A 20,745-nucleotide genomic window follows, 5' to 3' on the forward strand; every position below is an offset into this window, starting at 1 on the left:
CTTTCTTTGTTATCATTGATTTTCTTTAAATAGTCATGAATAGTGAAAGCATGAAATGAGCCAAACTCAAACTTCATGAAGTGCATTTGTGCAGACTCACACAAATTTGCATTCAAAGCAAACAATTGTCTGTTAAATAATTTGCTTTGTGAACAGAAAATGATGCGCAGTTGAACATTTTGTGAAGATTGGCTCACCGTCGGTGAAAGCGCAAAATGAGATAAATAGGATCCAAGAGAGTTTAAATTTTTAAGGCAGGGTAGAGAGGGGCAACAGACCCATGAACAAAGTGGAGTCGAAGAGAGTCATTTGGTGGTCGTTCACATCGCTGGCTTGCAAATGTCTGTCCTTTCTCCTTACCCTGCTTCTGAAGCCGCTGTAGGTCTTCCTTGTACACCTGGTGGTGATAAATTTATAATAACTGCAAGACCTCAGGTAAAGCTATTTTCAGTTTTGCCAACGACTTACAAATGCAACCTTGATACGAGTTGCATCTCAGCACAGTCCCAAAGGTCCAATTGACTATCCCAAAGGAATTATGTGCCACAGACCCGATGGTTCAAATGACCTTCTCATTCTCACTCAATCACAAGGAAAAGCTAAGCATTAAGCCCCTTCAATTGTCACCAAAAATAACCTCACGAAATTTCAAGCAATTTCACAAAGGTATATGCACAAAATGAAGAACAGAATCAGAATGTTTACAAAAATTATTGACATTATTTATTCACTGCATACATACTTCCAATACAATTTGTGTTAATGGTATGATTACACTACAAACAAGCATACATTATCAGAACCCTCCATCTGAATAAAATATCTCACCTCATTTAATTTTGCATGCAGCCTGTGGCTGCTGGTTCCGTTATTGCTGGAAGCACAGCTGTGTAGATGATGCAGTGCCCCCTGTAGGTGAGGGGAGGAATTTGGAATTTGACCAGTGTCGGCAATAGTTTGCCTACTCTTTACTTTTCCAACCAAGATATTCTAGTTTTGTATTTTTAATCAATTTTCTGAAATTTGTAGAATTTGTTTTTCAGTTGGAAGTTGTGGGTTACGATGTGTAAATAAAGGTGGAAAAGTCTGATTTAATGCAATTTAATTCCAGGTGATAAGGCAACAAAAGGTGAAAATTTTGAAAGGGGGTGTCGACCTTCTCCAGGCACTGTGGTTGGACGAAGATTATAATCCAGGCTAGAAGGCTCACAGGTGAGTGTGCACACCTCGAGGTCATCCTGCCAGCCCAAATAGTTAACCTGAAATAGATCTTAAATCCTTCACTTTGAAAAATTAGACAGTTCATAGAACACCTTACCCCATGCAGTCTTGAGAAAAGGACATGGGAAGGGTCTTTTAAAATATTGCTTTGCATTTTGCACTAAATCAACATTGCTGGATGCCACCATATTAGTCTGAATGCTGAATATCAGAGATACTCTGCCTTCAGAAGATGAGACGGCATGAATGCTGAACCTCACAGTTACTCTGCCCTCTGGGCAGAAATATTTCATCCAAGTACGGCTTAACGGAAGGTTTTTCAAAGGAAGGTGATTTGTGTTCTCCAGTTCAAGTATATAATTCAATTGATATTTAATAAAAATTTTAAAGGCTGTAGAAAAAAAAAATCTTTTTTCGGAAGTTTATCGCTATTGATGCACCTTTTTAATGTATTTTTATGATGTCTTTCACGCCACCTTATTTAACACGTGAAATTAGTTTGTCGTGCCTGTCATGTGTGTCCTTTAAGACATCCCTAAAAATAGTAAGTTGTCTATTTAGAATTATTTTCAGTTTTCTTTGAGTGCTCTAGAGGCAGACAGACAAAAAAAAATGAGATTCCATCCAATCTGCCAAATTCAGAGCCAAAGTACTGCTCAACTGCAGGTTCATGTTCAGATTCATGTTTTGCAGTGTTCAAAATATAAAATTCAGTTGAAATTAAGTAGTCCCTCAATCGTAGACTGATATCTGTAGACAGACACACAAGGTGAACAAATTACCTAGCCCCGCTTTTAACTTCGTGCACGCGAGGTAAAATTCATAAAACAAGAGCGGTCAATGGCACGTCATCGTAAATCCCGATGCTTCCCACCTAAAGCACTGTTTAAAAATGCCAATAAGTTCCACAAGGAATGACCCGACACCAAATTTTGAGTGAAAAAAAATCTTCTGTTTTGACCCCTGTGACCCAAAGTTCCCACCCCCTGGCGCATGAACCTGTAATTATCAAATCCAAAAACTCATCATATATTTTATGCATCCCCCAATGCTGATTGAATATACAGTTTCATTAACAAAAAATGTTTTGAAATGTGCCCGTAATTGTGTTTAAAAATGTGCCCTTGTGTAGCTTTTCTTACAGTATTTGTTGGCTGGAAGAGCATGGGAGTAAATTTATTTGAAAATCCTATCCACCTGGAGTAATTGACTAGGTTTGAGCTGATTGGTTATTCCCTCCAATTACCTGTAAGAGACATCATTGGATCTTGTTTTATATATTTTAACTGCCATTGGAATTACACATGGTACATACTTGGGAGCCTCAGTGGTGCACATTTGCGTCGACGCTGTCACTGATGATTTTCCAACAAGTGATGAATCCGATCCATTAGTTGAAGGGGGGTGTGTAGCATTGGGATGCTCATGTATGTACTACTTGTGAATGTCTGTAGCTGTAAAGGAACCTGGATAGCATTTGAAACAGCAAACGGCTCACCTTGTGTAGCTTTTATTGGTTGTTTTATGCAGCTTTCTTTGGCTAGAAGAGCATGAGAGTTCATATAATCGAAAATCCTAGCCACCTGTTATTCCCTCCAATGAGGGGTGAGAGACATGATTAGGTCTGTGTGTGTGTGTGTGTGTGTGTGTGTGTGTGTGTGTGTGTGTGTGTGTGTGTGTGTGTGTGTGTGCGTATATATATATATATATATATATATATATATATACATACATATATATATATATATATATATATATATATATATATATATATATATATACATACATATATATATATACATACATATATATATATATATATATATATATATATATATATATATATATATATATATATATATATATATATATATATATATATATATATATATATATATATATATATATATATATATATATATATATATATATATATATATATATATATATATATATATATATATATATATATATATATATATATATATATATATATATATATATATATATATATATATATATATATATATATATATATATATATATATATATATATATATATATATATATATATATATATGTATATGTATATGTATATATATATATATATATATATATATATATATATATATATAAATATATATGTATATATATGTATATGTATATATATATATATATATATATATATATATATATATATAAATATATATGTATATATATGTATATGTATATATATATATATATATATATATATATATATATATATATATATATATATATATATATATATATATATATATATATATATATATATATATACATATATATATGTATACATATATATATATATATATATATATATATATATATATATATATATATATATATATATATATACATACACACAAGTAGATCATAAATGTTGCTTCTGGGACGCCCATTCATATGAATGGGAAAAAGGGAAAAACTATCTGACCCAAGTCCCAAAAGCTTAAAATGGGAGACTCTCTTCCTACCTACCTATCCCCTTCCCTGCCATACAAGCAAATTAAAAATTGAGACTGACTGATTAAAAAAGCACTTCTTCCCCACAACATAATCACAGTCATTTCATATTTGCATTATACTCAAAGAGCGAATCAACGAATATTTGTTCATGTTCCACTTTCGGGAATAACTTAATTTTCTTATAACATTCATTTCCATCGAGTATATTCACAAGGAATAACTTGAAACTTGGTTCTTGGTTTAAGTATCTTTGTTGAGCAGAGATAAAATGATAAACTCTTAATGCTCTTGTCTGACCACCTCCTGAGCCACATATCATTTTGAGATTGCAGTAAATTGTTTTTTCATTGTTCAATTGATAACCATCAAAGTTTTCAGTCCATTCAAGGATATTTCTTTTTTCCTTTACATCCTCCAACTTATTTGTGATTAAATTTATCTGCTTATTTGTTTCATTTACTTTTACCCCAGTTATTTCTTCACTAAGACTTATTTGATATTTCTCACATTCTTTATGTTTCCCATTTAAATACCAAGGCTGATTACATCTCCACTCTGGTTTGGTTATTGCTTGGTTCTATCATTTAAAAATCAGTAAAAAGACGGCGGTTGCCTGTTCAAATTCCCAACCCAATATCTTAAAACTCGTACTTATAACCATAAGGGAGACGATTGATTCCATTCTCTAAAATATATATATATATATATATATATATATATATATATATATATATATATATATATTTTATCATCAAAAGCTCCTAATGCTTTCTTATTTACCTCTTCTGCAAATAATTGATGTTTATAACTTCTTATTACATTAATTTTCTATATTCTTCCTTCTTTAAGGTTAAACAGTTGTAATAATGTTTAAAGTTTATTGTTTCCTTGATTATAATTTTTTTTATTCCCTTTAGCTTCTTTTCACACCCTTCAATATTGTGATTATCAATATGCTTATAAGCATAAGACTTTGATCCCAATTCTATAAATTCCCTCATTACCTTCCCACCCAATTCATTTTTAAACTTACCAATAACCTTTTTATTCTTAGATTAAAACAACACTTCACCTGACTTATAATTACTTGTTTCATATATATCAATATGAACAATCATATCCTCAAATACATCACTTGTCTTAATTTCTAATATAAAACTATCTGTATCAATATATAACAATGATACTGTGGGGGAAAAAATTATATTAATGTATTCTAAATTGTAACAAATGGAGTTTTAGAAATGTAACTTTTATGTTGCAAGTTGAATTGGGTGTCATTTCTGGCCAAAAGACTTTAGGACATGTCTGCAGTCTGGGTTGAATATCCCCCACCACTCTCTCATGAAAGCATAAAATGCTTTGAAATGTAAAATTGCTTCAGTGCAACTACCTGAGAAAGTATTAGAATCTCAGTGGCTTGTGCTCCTTGGAACTGACCAAGTGCCAAGTTAGAATAGAACTCTGATGTAATGTGGAAGTGAATTGAATCGGGTTGGTCTAACTGTTAATTAAAGTAAGAATAAATGAAATAGAAAATAAAAATATTGCAATAAATGGGGATTCTTAAGTTCATTGCATGAGGGTGAAAAGTGTATGGTGTATTATTAGAAAATAAATTGTTACTCGAGGAAGGACTTGTGTGGACATCGGTTTTCAGTGTTAATGGGTTTTATGCAGGATTTTATAACCAAATCGGACAAACGTTGAACTCTGTCTGAAGTCAAATAAGATTCCACAATCGGCCAGGTAGAATCCTTCAATGATCACAACAAGGTGGGTTTTAAAAAATCCACAACAATACATTATCCTAATACTTTGGTTTTAAATTATTATAGTAATAGTCATACATTAACAACTTTGACAAGTAAAGAATTGGTGTTCCTATATAAAATAGGTTTATCCATTTCAATACTCTCTTTTTTCAAATGAATAGCACAAAAGTTTTCTGAAAACACCTCCGATCGCTTAAAACTTGGTCTATTAATTAACCTTGAAGCCTGTTTCCAAGATGCAGCAGGTCTTACGTTTTGCCTATTCCTAACATTTTCCAGTCTTTCGAAATACAGCATTAATCATTAATTTATAAAAGTCCTCAAAATCTGTTTTTGCTTCTGTTCTCCTTTTTGTATTAAAATCAATATACTTCTTAGAACCAATCACCGTTTAAATTTCAAAATCCTATGAATTTTCCAAACTCTCAACCCAGCAGATAAATATTGTCTCAAGTTCCTTTGAAGCAAAACATAACTTTCTTTATCATTTAATGTGGTAAGTAGTTTTTCTGGAGATTTACATTTTATATTAAATGACTGTTGGTAATCACTTAACCATTCTTTACTTGGACTTTGTTCATCAGGGGCAAACAAACTTCATGTTTGTTAAGAAGTTCTGGATATTTTAAATCAACCTCAAAATAATATCCAACTTAAGATTCATCCAATTCTTTTTTTCAGAGGAGATAACAATGTCTTGTATAACTTTTCTTTATGTTTTTCTTTAACCCATTTAAGTTTTCCATAAGGTAAAGATTGAGACATAGCCACCATACAAAATTGTTAGCATCACAAAACATCAGTAAAGAGTTGTCCTCATTCTTATTATAATCAGAAAGATAGTTGTTATTTGCTTTAGCATATGTCTTGGAACATACTTGAGATATTCCTCCTCTTTTAGCCTTCTCTATCATGAAAAGCATATCTATATCACTGATTAATTCCAAATACTGTTTTGTCATTTTTAACATGAAAGTCCAAGCCAAACCTGGGGCTGTGTAATAGTGAGTGGGGTCTAATCCATAAGAAGTCTAATGATGACAGACTGTTTGAAAAGTCTCAAACACATCAGTCAATAATAATACATCAGTTTTAAGATAAAAATCGTGATATTCTCCAAGTTCTGTGCATTAAACTTCTCCCAAAACTTTTTAGCTTGTGTATAAATCTCTTTCGGAAATATGAGTTTTATTCAACTTGCTCCCGAAACTTTCCCTTGAGGGAAGTTGTATTTCTTTAAACTTCTCAAATGAATCCATATAATCATACGGATATATTCCCTTTGGTGATAAGAGATCAATCTCTTCTTGTTTTGAGAAATGTGATTTAAGATGCAGTAAGTTTTTAATATTTGATGTGAAGTTAGATAATGGACTTGCCATAAACTTGAATGTGTCAAGAAATCTGATATGGGTTATGGGGAATGTATGAATTGTTTTTGTGAATGAGATGTATTTTTGACCTGTGTTAGGAATGGCAGAAATATTTCTAGATGTCTTTGGAAGTTCATTTATAAATAGATGTGTGTCATAGTGAGTGTTGTGAAGAAAGACAGAAATAAAGTTTGGGGGCTTGTAATTAAGATTACATTGGGAATGAGCTGGACCTCTATATTTACCAGTAAGATGACAATGATCCCAAACTTTAACCTCTCCCCCAATTTTCTCCTCACAAATATGACAGATGCTGTTCTTCCTAAATTCCTTTTTCTCTCCCTTTGTTATTGACATTGGTTTATCGGTTTTAACAATTATTTCTCTTAGTCTAAGAGTCTTTTTCCTATCGTCTTACAAACTCCCCTGAAGCATCTTCTCCACTCTAAAGTTCTAACTTGTATTTATCACCAACGGATGATTTGATATAACAACAGAAACCACAAGGAGTATGTTTTTGATATTTATTTGTGTATGATTTATTTGGATTTGGAGAAACAGTTTCGATCTTTTCAAAGTTACTTTCAAAAAACAGCAAATATCACAAATGGATGTTTGTTAGATTTGTTGTAATTTTTGAATGATATCTTCTTTCCTACTTTTGGAATATTAATTACAGTTGATTTATGATTACAACAGTATTTTGAATGTTGATTTAATCGTTCTTCCGTATGCAGGAAGTTGAGACATCTCTTGCAGGGATACGTTTTATTTGTTCTATTGAATACTTGTGAGGTGATTAGTCTTGATAAATTTTTGATATAAGCAAAATGTGAATTTTTCCCCGAACTATAAAAAGAAAGTCAATGTGTATTTCATCATTTTTATAGTTATTTGAATTTTTTAATATTTGAACTTTGTTTGTATCCGTTAATCCACATACATAAACAGATAAATTATTCATTTTCTCAAACTTAGGAATATCTCTCAATGACAATGGAAACTTTAAATCTTTAATATTTCGCATATTCTCATATTTCTTATAATGTTCAACCCTTTCAGGTTTCCATTGTGGAGGATGTAAGTGACAAAGAACAGACCATAGAAAACATTTATTGTCTTTGTTTTGAATATTAACAACCGCTTTCTTAAGTTTTATCTCTTTTGGAAAATCAATATAAGAAGAAGCTTTAAGAGGATCTGATTTTAAGATATGCATATGTAAAAAGATTTCTTTTTTTAATAGCAAATCCACGACCTACTACAGTGTTATCAACATCTTGTTCTTGTCTCTGAAGTTCATCGTAAAACATCACATCTTACAAAATCCTGAAATGATGTGATAAAGTGAGGGTTTGTCCTTCTATTGGGAGTAGTTTCATCACCTTCTCTTACCATATTCAATTTTACACCTAAATACAACCTAAAAGTTTTCATTTCACTTAATGTGTTTTAATCACAGTTTCAATACTTGGTTTAACCATATCAACAGCTTCAATGATTGAAGATGGTCCAGGGTCTTCAAAGCGAAACAATCTAATTTGTATATGTCCTTTAAATGCCCCCATCAGTGTTTTCAATAGAGAATTTAGTAGCCCCTTCCCTTTCTTCATTCTTTTTGTGTTTGCGTGATTGAAGGTGTCTACTATTAGTTCATGGGCCCAGGCCAGAAATTCCACTTGGCGGTAACATCTAAGGAAACCAATCCCAGTTATGATTTTTGAATTGGTGTATATATATATATATATATATATATATATATATATATATATATATATATATATATATATATATATATATATATATATATCATATTTTGATGTGATAACCATTACAGACTGGCAGCTTATTGGTAGTTATCATCTCTGGAATGTACCCACCCTCCGCATAATGAAAGTGAAAAGGCAAACACTGAAACATTCACTCATGATGCAATTGCTGTTTCCACATGGGGCTAGAATGAACTGCAAACCACAAATACATGTCTGAAATGCTTTATTTATACCATCCAAATAATCCTGTCAAATTTGTTTTGTTTTTTTAGTAGTACGTGCCCGTAAAAAAAAAAAAATAATAATTAAAAAAAAAAAATAATAATAATAATAATAATAATATATAAATAAACCACACAGGCAGTTTCTTCGCTCTCACGTGCCCGTACGTGCGTGACCCGGAAGTTCGATATTATTCGCAGTGTCGATTATTCGCAATTTATTTTTAATACCCAATTATTCAATTAGCGCCAACGTATTTTACCTTTTCGCAATGTCGTGGCAAGGAAAAACAAAAAGAGAAGAGAAGGGAGAGAAAAAATTTTCTTCCTGGTTCGGAGCATACCAGCACTCTGATGTTCCCAAAATTTATACACCGTCTAATATGAAAACGATCATAACTTTGGCCATTGTGTTTATCTATAAATGCGCATAAGAAATCGAGAAATTATTAGAATACACGAAGTCATCACTCTCCGGAAGCCCGTACGTTGTAACCCGTAATGGGGAATGTGGCTGAGCTTCCCTTCCCCATCGGCCACGCCCACGCAACAACGTGTCTTCCCATTGGTTTGGTAAATAAATGGCCATAACTTGGGAAGCACTTGTCCGATTAATATCAAACCTTGAAAAGGCACATCCTCAGGTCCCCAGCAATATACCTGGCAAGTTTCAATTAGATCGGACCAGAGGTTGTCGAGAAACGGCGGTCGCACGCACGCACGCACGCACGCACGCACGCACGCACACACACACACACACACACACACACACACACACACACACACACACACACACACAGCTGGAATTATAGATAGATGGGTAAAAAAAAATCATTCATTTATATATTTGGAAAACAGGTTATTTAACTTTTTTTGGCTTTTTTAGAAACTCAATATTTTATCCAAAGTTCAGGTTCAATTTCAAGATAATCCATTATTTTATTTATACAATATCTTGTGTTGATATTTCCCTGAAAATGAAAATAGTTAATAATATAAATCATCAATCCATGAAACATTACTGTCATTTGTTCAGTCTCTTTGCTTGTAAGAAAAGGTGTATTATCACCCTCATACTTAACATTCATTTCTCTTGTTAATCTTGTGAAATAATTCATTTTTTACGTGATTTTGAAACAGTTTTCTTTTTTCGATTTTTAATTTTCATTCATTAGAAGACAATCACAGAATATACATTGTTTATGGGCTGACTCAGAGTATGATTAAACACAATCACATGCAGGACAATTCTCAAATTTGTTATACGGAGAATCAGGGAATTCAAGAGGCTCAAGATCTAGTAAACTATTTATATTTATAAAGTAAAACTTTACTTCAAACAAAGTTCAAACAAGTATCGTTTGAATACAAACTCTCGGAATCATAACTGCCTTCTGCTCCAACAGAGATGCTATCATCACTCTCATAATTTTAAAAATCTTCAGTTGAATAATGACTCATATTTAATTGGTAGAAAAAATCATTACCATCCATGTCGATATACTTTTTTTCATTAACAGATTAAACTACTACATTTTTTATATTGAAGGTGATATTGAAATGGTCCTAAACTATGACTCGATGAAATGTCATTTCACCTGATGTATCAACATCCTTTATTTCATCAAGATTTACATCTTTGGGGTTGTTGAAAAAAAACTACAAATTTCTCCTTGCATATTGCAGATGGTCTTATCTTTTCTTTCTGAAGCTTCCATCCATAAGGTTTTTATTTTTTGATACTTTTTCTTGTTTCATTGCTTTTTCTAGTTTTGAATATATTGTTACGGCTGTGGAAATTCGCAGAACACCATAAAGGTTCCTTCGATCAGTTATCCCGTAAGTGAGTGTTCAGATAGGTTTCCCCACCGTTGTTTAGAGGGGTTTCTTCGTATTCACCGGGCTGCGACCCTTTGAGATAGTGTTTTTCTTTCTCTGTCGTTATTTTGGACCGACAGAGCACGCCACCACCCCTTCCGCGTCGAAAACCGCCTGAGAACATCAAACAAAGGCGCCAAGGAAAGAACTGCGATGACGCGCGGGTTTTACCGCCTTTTTTCTCCGAGGCAGGTGTGACGAGAAGGGCGAGGCGGCTCGCTCGCGATTAGTGGATACGAGGAGTGAAGCGGTCGGAGTTGAGAAACTCCGCTTTTTGAGAAGCTTCTCGAAGGAAGGTGGAGCCGAGAACGGGGCGGAGCGACGGGCGGGGCCCCGCGATATAAAGGGCGGACCGCACGCGAGGCTCACTCCCTCTTCTTGGTTCATGCTCGCCCCTGTCTGACGGTGGTCCAGTTCTTCTTCTTCTTCTTCTTCTTCCTCGCTTGGTTCCTGCGCTCGTGGTCCTGTGAGCGGCCTGTTGGTGGGAGATGTGGACGGAAGGCGCAGCAGTGCCGGCTGTGTGGTGGACCTGTGCGTCCGGACGAGGAGCGCCGGAGAGAGCTTGCCGGCCACGTGGGAGACCCGGAACCAGGCGCGACCATGCTGACGGTTGTGGGAGCGGGCCGTCGCGACTCGCTGACCACCGAGGGGGGCAGGTAACCTGCCACGGTCTCGCGGGACCCGTTCGGTCCTCCAGGTCCCGCGTTATAAAGGTCCGCGGGCCCTGTCTGCCACCCTCGTCTTTGGGGGTGGCCATTTCTTGCTTTTGAACGAATGTTGGTGGTGCCGTGTCCTGTGAAGTACACCTGCATAAGTGACTGTGCATGTACATTATTGCTCGTAGTCGGTTGTATTGCTTTCTATTTGCCTTGCTTGTAAATACGTGCATGATTCCTTGCTTATGTTGTGTGTAAGTAATAAATGTTCTTGTGTGAAATGTATCCCGTTCGTTGCGTCCTCTGTTCCCCATTGGAAATGCCATCTTGCATCGCGGAATAATTAGTTGGGTTTTAAACAACCGGTAAAGAGAATCGGATCCGTCGAGGTCGGCGATAATACCCGCTCGGTTATCGCTGTAGAACGGAACGGACCGCTTAAGCGGTTCGTGTCCCAAGCCGACCTGCGGCGAGGTACGGCCCCTCGGTAGGTTACCTGCGTGAGTACTTCGGTATTTCGATATTCGGCGAGTGACCCTATTTCGCGCGGATAAAATCCGGACTGGGCTGTGGTGAGGTTAAACCCCCCACCAGTGACTGGTTTCTGGCGATAGTTCCAGGAGGGTCACGACTGAATTGTCTGTCCGGTGGGCGACGCGGCTGCCATTAGAGGTGCGCGGCCGCTCGCACGCCGGCGGGCGCGAATTTGTCACAATATTGCCAGAAGGAGAGGAGAAACTTTTGTTGGAGCTACTTTAATTGATGTGCTTCCAGATATGCGAAAAGCCCTTCCACTGAAGGAAATTGAACAACTCATATTATTCACCATAATTGTTTTTATCCAATAGTTGTTATATTTATCTTTATTCAATTTTACATCCTCGACATATTTCTCAGTATCTTTTACAAAATGAAGAGATTGCTTGAAACTTGTCTTTTGTGTTTCATACATTGTATTTATTACGTTAAAAAAAATTGGTGAATAAAATGGTTTTATGCACAGATGCGCCAATAAATTAAATGGAATTTTCATCATGAAAATTTTAGTTTCAGCAAAGTTTTGTTGTATAAATATGGTGAATACAACATACGTTTGTAATCATGAATATAAATCTTTTTAAAAAACACCTTCAAACCAACAAACACATTCAATCTTTTCAGACAAATATCTCCATTTGAACAAGAAACAAAACATTGTGATAGATGTTATGTTGATATTCTTTTTTAAAATTATAATAAACACCTTCAATCACACAAACACAAGAAGAATGAAGAAAGGGAAGAGGCTACTAAATTCTCTATTGAAATCACTGGTGGGGCAATAAAAGGACATATAAAAATAAGATTGTTTCGCTTTGAAGACCCTGGACCATCTTCAATCATTGAAGCTGTTGATATGGTTAAAAAAGTTTTGAAACTGCAATTAAAAACATATCAAGTGAAATGAAAACTTTTAAGTTATAGATATATATATATATATATATATATATATATATATATATATATATATATATATATATATATATATATATATATATATATATATATATATATAGGAGTAAAATTGAATATGGTAAGAGAAGGTGATGAAACTACTCCCTATATGAGGACATAGCCTCACTTTATCAGATCATTTCAAGATTTTGTAAGATGTGATGTTTATGATGAACTCGAGACAAGAACAAGATGTTGATAACACTGTAGTAGGTCGTGGATTTACTATTACAAAAATAACCTTTTTAGATATACACATCTTAAAATCAGATCCTCTTGAAGCTTGCTCTTGTATTGATTTACCAAAACGAGATAAAACTTAACCAAGCGAATGTTAATATTCAAAACAAAGAAAATAAATGTTTTCCATGGTCTGTTCTTGCCCACTTACATCCTCCACAACTTTCCGAATCTTAAATCACATTTCTCAAATCAAGAAGAGATTGATGTCTTATCACAAAACGGAATATATCCGAATGACTGAATGGATTCATTTGAGAAGTTTAAAGAAACACAACTTCCCTCAAGGGAAAGTTTCGGGAGCAAGTTGAATAAAACTCATATTTCCAAAAGAGATTATACACAAGCTAAGAAGGTTTGGGAAAAGTTTAATATCAAGAATTTTGGAGAATATCACGATTTGTATCTTAAAACTGATGTGTTATTATCGACTGATGTGTTTGAGACTTTTAGAAAAGTTTGCCATAATAAAAATTCTTATGGATTAGACCCCGCTCACAATTACATCGCCTCAGGTTTGGCTTGGAGTGCCATGTTAAAAATGGCAAAACAGGATTTGGAATTAATCAATGACATAGACATGTATTTAATGAAAGAGAAGGCAAAAAGAGGAGGAATATCCCAAGTCTGTTCCAAGAGATATGCTAAAGCAAATGACAAATTTCTTCCTGATTATAATAAGAATGAGGACAACTCATACCTGATGTATTATGATGCTAACAATTTGTATGGGTGAGCTATGTCTCAATATTTACCTTCTGGAAAACTTAAATGGGTTAAAGAAATACATTGTGAAAATGTTTTACAAGACATTGTTATCTCCTCTCAAAAAGATTTGGACAAAGCTGAAGTTGGATATTATTTTGAGGTTGATTTAAAATATCCAAAAGAAATTAATCACAAACATAAAGACCTCCCCAATGCCCCTGATAAAGAAAGTCCAAGAAAAGAATGGTGAAGTGATTACCAACAGTCATTTAATATAAAATGTAAATCTCCAGAAAAACTACTTACTATATTAAATGACAAAGAAAGTTATGTTTTGCATCACAGGAACTTGAGACAATATTTATCTGCTGGGTTGAGAGTGAGGAAAATTCATAGGATTTTGAAATTTAAACAAAGTCATTGGTTAAAGAAGTATATTTATTTTAATACAAAAAGGAGAACAGAAGCAAATATACCCATCAGAGATGGGGAATCCCCCGCTATTGAAAAATAATTGAAATCAGATAAGCGTTTTTCCATTGATTACAAAAAACATTTCTTTCAAGATGCCCGCCCCAGTCGGCCATCTTGGATCCGGCCACACCCAAAATCAATAGGGTTCTTCCTTTTCAGGTGGTATATGTGTGACCCAAATTTCAAATCGATATGGCAAACAGTTTATGAGTTATCACACTCACAGCTATAAATGTTGACGCCCAGCCAGCCAGCCGGATGGACAGACCGCCCCAGTCGGCCATCTTGGAGACGGCCAAGCCCAAAATCAATAGGGTTCTTCCTTTTCAGGTGGTACATGTGTGACCCAAATTTCAAATCGATATGGCAAACAGTTTATGAGTTATCGCACTCACAGCTATTAATGTTGACGCCCAACCAGCCAGCCGGACGAACGGACGACCGCCCCAGTCGGCCATGCCCAAAATCAATAGGGTTCTTCCTTTTCAGGTAGTACATGTGTGACCCAAATTTCAAATCGATATGGCGAACAGTTTATGAGTTATCGCACTCACAGCTATAAATGTTGACGCCCAGCCTGCCGGACGGACAACGGACGGACGACCCGGGTGACAACAATATCCCCCTTCCGCCATGTGGCGGGGGATAAAAACAGATTTTGAGAAGGACTTTTATCAATTAATGAATAATGCTGTATTTGGAAAGACTATGGAAAGTGTAAGGAATCGACAAAACATAAGATTTGTGACATCTTGGAAACAGGCTTCAACGTTAATTAATAGACCAGGTTTTGAGCGAGCAGAGGTGTTTTCAGAGAACTTTTGTGCTATTCATTTGAAAAAAAGAGAGTATTGAAATGAATAAACCTATTTATATGGGAACAACAATTCTTGACTTGTCAAAGTCGTTAATGTATGATGATTACTATAATGATTTAAAATCAAAGTATAAGGATTATGATAATGTGTCATTGTTATATATGGGTACAGATAGTTTTATATTAGAAATTAAGACAAGTGATGTATATGAGCATATGATTGATAATATTGATATATATGATACAAGTAATTATAAGTCAGGTGATGTGTTGTTTTCATCAAAGAATAAAAAGGTTATTGGTAAGTTTAAAGATGAAGTGGGTGGGAAGATCATGAGTGAATTTATTGGATTGAGATCAAAGTCTTATGCTTTTATGCATATTGATAATAATAACATTGAAAGGTGTGATGAGAAGCTCAAGGGAATAAAGAAAAATATAATCAAGGAAACAATAAACTTTAAACATTATTACAACTGTTTAACCTTAAAGAAGGAAGAGTACAGAAAAATGAATACAATAAGAAGTTATAAACATCAATTATATACAGAAAAGATAAATAAGAAAGCATTAGGAGCTTTTGATGATAAAATATATATTTTGGAGAATAGAATCAATCGTCTCCCTTATGGTTATAAGTATAAGTGTTAAGATTTTGGGTTGGGAATTTTAACAGGCTACCGCCATCTTTTTAATGATTTATAAATGATAGAACCAAGCAATAACCTAACAAAAGAGTGGAGATGTAATCAGACTTGGTATTTAAATGGGAAACGTAAAGAATGTGAGAAATATCAAATAAGTCTTATTGAAGAAATAACCGGGGTAAAAGTACATAAAACAAATAAGCGGATAAATTTAATTAGAAATAAGTTGGAGGATGTAAAGAAAAAAATATATCCTTCAATGGACTGAAAACTTTGATGGTTATCAATTGAACAATGGAAAAACAATTTACTACAATCTCAAAATGATATGTGGCTCAGGAGGTGGTCAAGTAAGAGCATTAAGAGTCGTTTCTCATTTCATTTCTGCACAACAAAGACACTTAAACCATGAACCAAGTGCCAAGTTATTCTTTGTGAATATACTCGATGGAAATGAATGTTGGAAGAAAATGAAGTTATTCCCTTAAGTAGAACATGGACAAATATTCGTTGGTTCGCTCTTTGAGTGGAATGAAAATATGAAAGGGAAGAAGAAGTACTTTAATCAGTTAGTCTCAATCTTTCATAGTCTCAATTTTACATTTGCTTGTATGAGAGGCAAGGGGATAGGTGGGGAGGAAATGAGTATCAATTTTACATTTGCTTGCATGGGAGGGAAGGGGATAGGTGGGGAGGAAGTGTGTCTCAATTTTACATTTGCTTGTATCGTAGGGAAGGGGATAGGTGGGGAGTAAGTATGTCTCCCATTTTGAGCTTGGGTCAGAAAGTTTTTCCCTTTCCCCCCCATTCATTTGAATGGGTGTCCCAGAAACCCCATTTCTCATCTACTAGCCGACTACACACCTAGGCTATATGGTATAGCCGATTGTTCCTCGGCTACAAACCTGTACAGCATGTTACTGTACCGAATACTGCAGGCAATTGTAACACACATCCAAGATCAACGGAAGACGCGTTAGCTTTACCTTTGTGCTGTTGATGACGGCCATGTGTGTTGTTTGCGGCTGCTTACAATCTCCTCTCACATCGATGATAGAAAGGTGAATAAATAGCATTTGGATTATATAAAGAATAATCATTGCATCGATGTTATAGTTTCCAAATGAAGAAACAAGCACCTGACAGTGGTGTGATATATTTTCGGAACAATGCAAATGTTTTAACAACATAAAAAGCTTCACTAAAAATTAATTTGTTTTAATTTTGACTATAACAACAACAATTTATTCGCGGAATTCTTTAAATCAAAGGTAATTTACTTGCTTGAAGGTAAACGTGCAAAAAACGGGTCAAATAGGGTGAAAATAGTGGTGTTTTACGATGTTCGGTCAACATTGGGTAAGTTTCAACGCTGATTTTCTTCAATCCCGATTTAGCAATGACATTTTATGGACCTTAACAATCGCGTTATAACGGGGCCACACTGTAGTTGTATATTATCATTATCAAGTATGATGTACTGTACATAATTGTATGTGCGAAACTGTACTTTTATATGACTGGCAGCATGACTTTGGCTATGACATCATTAGGCGATAGGAATTTTTCAGCTCTATTATAATCTTGTGGGACCACCGTCGTATATGCGGTCCGTCGTTGATCGAAACATCGTAATGCGGCTCATGACTGTGTGTGTGTGTGTGTGTGTGTGTGTGTGTGTGTGTGTGTGTGTGTGTGTGTGTGTGTGTGTGTGTGTGTGTGTGTGTGTGTGTGTGTGTGTGTGTGTGTGTGTGTGTGTGTGTGTGTGTGTGTGTGTGTGTGTGTGTATATGTATATATATATATATATATATATATATATATATATATATATATATATATATATATATATATATATATGTTATGTGGACAAATTCAATGACCTCATAACCTGGAACCCCTTCAATGGCAATACATACATGACACGTGGCACAATATTAAATGTGTCCCCAAGTGATCCTCATTGCAATGTGTCACTCCAACCTGTAGCTGAGGGATGCTGTCATATTAAATGAAATTACATGTGAATTTTCTGACCAGTCAGGAACCGAATGAAGAATGCCATTCACGTGCGACCAGCGTTTTGTCTGTTTTCGGTTTTAGGAGGACATATTTCATTTCAAGGGCATCAGACCGTCTCATCAAGTTTTGTAACTACTGTAATTTATTCACACAAAAAAAGATAAAATGTTTTGTTAATCAGATCTCTTTGTTACTTTGATCAAATAAATTCGGTTTAAGTTTCTATGTACACTTTGACGGGATATTATCTAAAAATAAGGTGTCCACCGATTCAATCAGAATGAACAAAAATAATTACAAAAACAAACACTTTGCTTGCCTGTCGCATCACATTATTCTGCATATCCTGTTCAATGTCTGAATCCAGCTCTGCCATCTCCGATTGGTCAGAACTTGACTCTTCACTGTTTGAATCAGCCAGGGTCTCTATAAGGTTAGCAACAAGAGAAAGTGTTAATTTTGCATTTTGAGATATTGAGCAAATTTCTTACTGTATAAGATACAGTACTTTGATGCAGGAGGAGGCCATTTGACAATCATGCCTGTGCCATATCAACACTCGTGAATGAAAATCAATTATTTTATCAACTTCATTTCATTGGGAATTAGGGAAAGGCGGGGAGGGTGGTAAGGAGAATAGTGGAACAGGAACAGAAACATCACCAGACTGTTGTGTATTTCTGCATATATATTTTAGTTTTTTGGGGAGGGGTGATCAGTCGGGGTATAGTTTTAGTTATGCAGTTGGGTGTGGAGGTGGCGGGGGAGGGGGGGAGTTGGGGGGGGGAGTTGGGGGGGAGTGGTGGAGAGAGATGTGAAGACAACTGTAAGGTGAGGAATGCACAAACACTGACAAAACATTCACTTTTTGAGAAGACCATCTCACAGACGTCACAAGATCACGACACATGTGTACAATCCATCCTTCCATCGGGACCATACTCTGTGCAGAGCGTTGGTGCTGCCTAAGCAGTCTTTTTGGCTATTGGGCACAATTTTGGATGGGTCGCCACTCCAACACAGGATACCAGCATGCTGGCACTCATTTTACCGACCTCGGAAGGATGACAGGTCGAGTTAACCCCACCTGGTATTAATTCAACAGCTGAGCGGGATTTTAACTCAGGACCATGGGATCCCAAGCCCAACACCCTTACCATTAAGCCATCACCAGGCATGTGTGTACAATAAACCATCCATATCTCAGCTACCTTCGAGTCCTTCCAATATCCACATATGCCTCTCGCCCTAATGCAAAGTACCTACCCAATTCCAGTTTAAACGTATTTACTGACCAAGAGAACTGAATTGCTGCAGGAAACATTGCTTTCAAAATAATAACCATTCCCTTCACGCCGTGAGGCACATCGGGCTGCCGAGGCAGTTTCATTTGGCTGAGGAGTACAGTCCTGGACGGCTCACTGTTCCGACGCAGGATACTTGAATGGCTTATTACTTCAGTAAGCTGGTACTCATTTTGTCGACTTCCGAAGTGTTAGTGATTCATTTGCGAGCATGTACGCCTCACGGAATTTCCTCCCATATGTCACATCCTGTTTGAGACTGACACAGCTTCCTCACGACCGGCATGTTCGGAAAGTTGCCGCCATTTCGTGTTTGTGCGCGTGGACTTGATCCCCGTCAGAAAACGGGAGATTTAATCGTTGTTTGCTGATGTGAGATTCGAACGGATCGATCAGCATTCTCATTTTGCTCTGTACCCTGGTCAGACAGGGGAAGGACAAGTTCCTTTCAGAATCCGGAGATGCTTTATGATTACTCCTGTCATTGGTGTTACTCAACTAATCTGGTTGTGTCATCATGATGATGCAGTTTTATTCAATTGTAAATGGAACCTAAACTTACACGATTTATGTGACCTATGTGAGAAAAAGTTATTCAATTTGATTGTGTGGTCTAGTCACACGTGTTGGTTTGATACGATTAACTAATTAAACAATCCCCACATCCTGTTTCATAATTTGTTCGTTGATGTTTGTAAAGAAGGGTTTGGTTGTCCACGTGTGCCTTGGTGCACGAATTGAGAGAGTGTGTAGACATTGTCTGCCCCTGATGTATCTTGGTTGTATGGGTCGAGCCTGTAGGGCTTGTATTTGGATGCATACTCGATGTATTTATTGTAAACATCGAATCATCATTTCATCCATTGCTTGAGGTATTTAATCTGTTACCTGCGATGTATCTGCTGAATTGTATTTTTGAATCTTTTAGGTTTTCTTCATCACCTGCATATTCGAATACAGCAAGTATCAATCATCCTGTGTCCTGCTTAATTCTTCCCACATCACAGGACAACAGGCTGAGTCAACCCACCTAATGCTGTTTGAACAGCATGACAGGGGCTCAAACTCAGGACCCCAAGATCTTAAGTCAGTCACCTTAACCGTTAAGCCAACACCAGGCTTCAACAATGTTTTCACAAATTTACTGCGGCTTTGGAAAAACAATTGAAAAGTAGCTTTCTTGGGAACATTGTTATCAGAACGTTTGGGGTAGCTTCAGCAGGGAAGGGAGGAAATATCGACCTTGTGGTGGTGCATCACTCTCAGTTGGGTGCAAACCCTCTGGGATGAACCGCCACTGGAAGAGGGCATGGTCAGTGCCACCAATGCTGAGCAACCAGGCACAGTCATGTGACCAGTGTACAGCTGTCACTGGAGCTGAGTGACCGATGTAACGCCGAAACCGGGATCCTGAATCACACAAATCGTTGTTCAAATTAACAAATGTAATCACAAGTTCACAATGAAAAATATGCATGAAGAATCAATGCTCAATCTACTCCTGGACCCATTAGTCTGATAAAAGATAGAGTATGTCTCTAAAAAGCATGGAACAGCCATATTCAGTTGTAGGAATTGCTCGCATGTGTAGGATTTGAAGAACCGAGAACACCGTCAAGACACAATATAAATAGCT

General features: G+C 35.8%; 1 protein-coding gene across 3 annotated transcripts in view; it reads right to left on the bottom strand.

The window, feature by feature from the left end:
* The window catches only part of LOC147031457 (echinoderm microtubule-associated protein-like 6), a 479,813-nt gene that overhangs the window by 221,882 nt on the left and 237,186 nt on the right, over nt 1–20,745 (bottom strand). For all 3 annotated transcript variants that reach the window (XM_085863494.1, XM_085863486.1, XM_085863479.1), the window contains exons 11-13: nt 20,352–20,519; nt 18,125–18,231; nt 279–397 (exon numbers count right to left, since the gene is read on the bottom strand). In XM_085863494.1, coding sequence (XP_085719620.1) covers nt 279–397; nt 18,125–18,231; nt 20,352–20,519 — 394 coding nt within the window. The remainder of the gene's footprint in view (nt 1–278; nt 398–18,124; nt 18,232–20,351; nt 20,520–20,745) is intronic.

Source organism: Eptatretus burgeri, chromosome 2 (assembly GCF_056783735.1).
Source record: "Eptatretus burgeri isolate ZD-2024b chromosome 2, Ebu_testis_v1, whole genome shotgun sequence".
In the NCBI taxonomy this organism is placed as follows: Eukaryota; Metazoa; Chordata; class Myxini; order Myxiniformes; family Myxinidae; genus Eptatretus; species Eptatretus burgeri.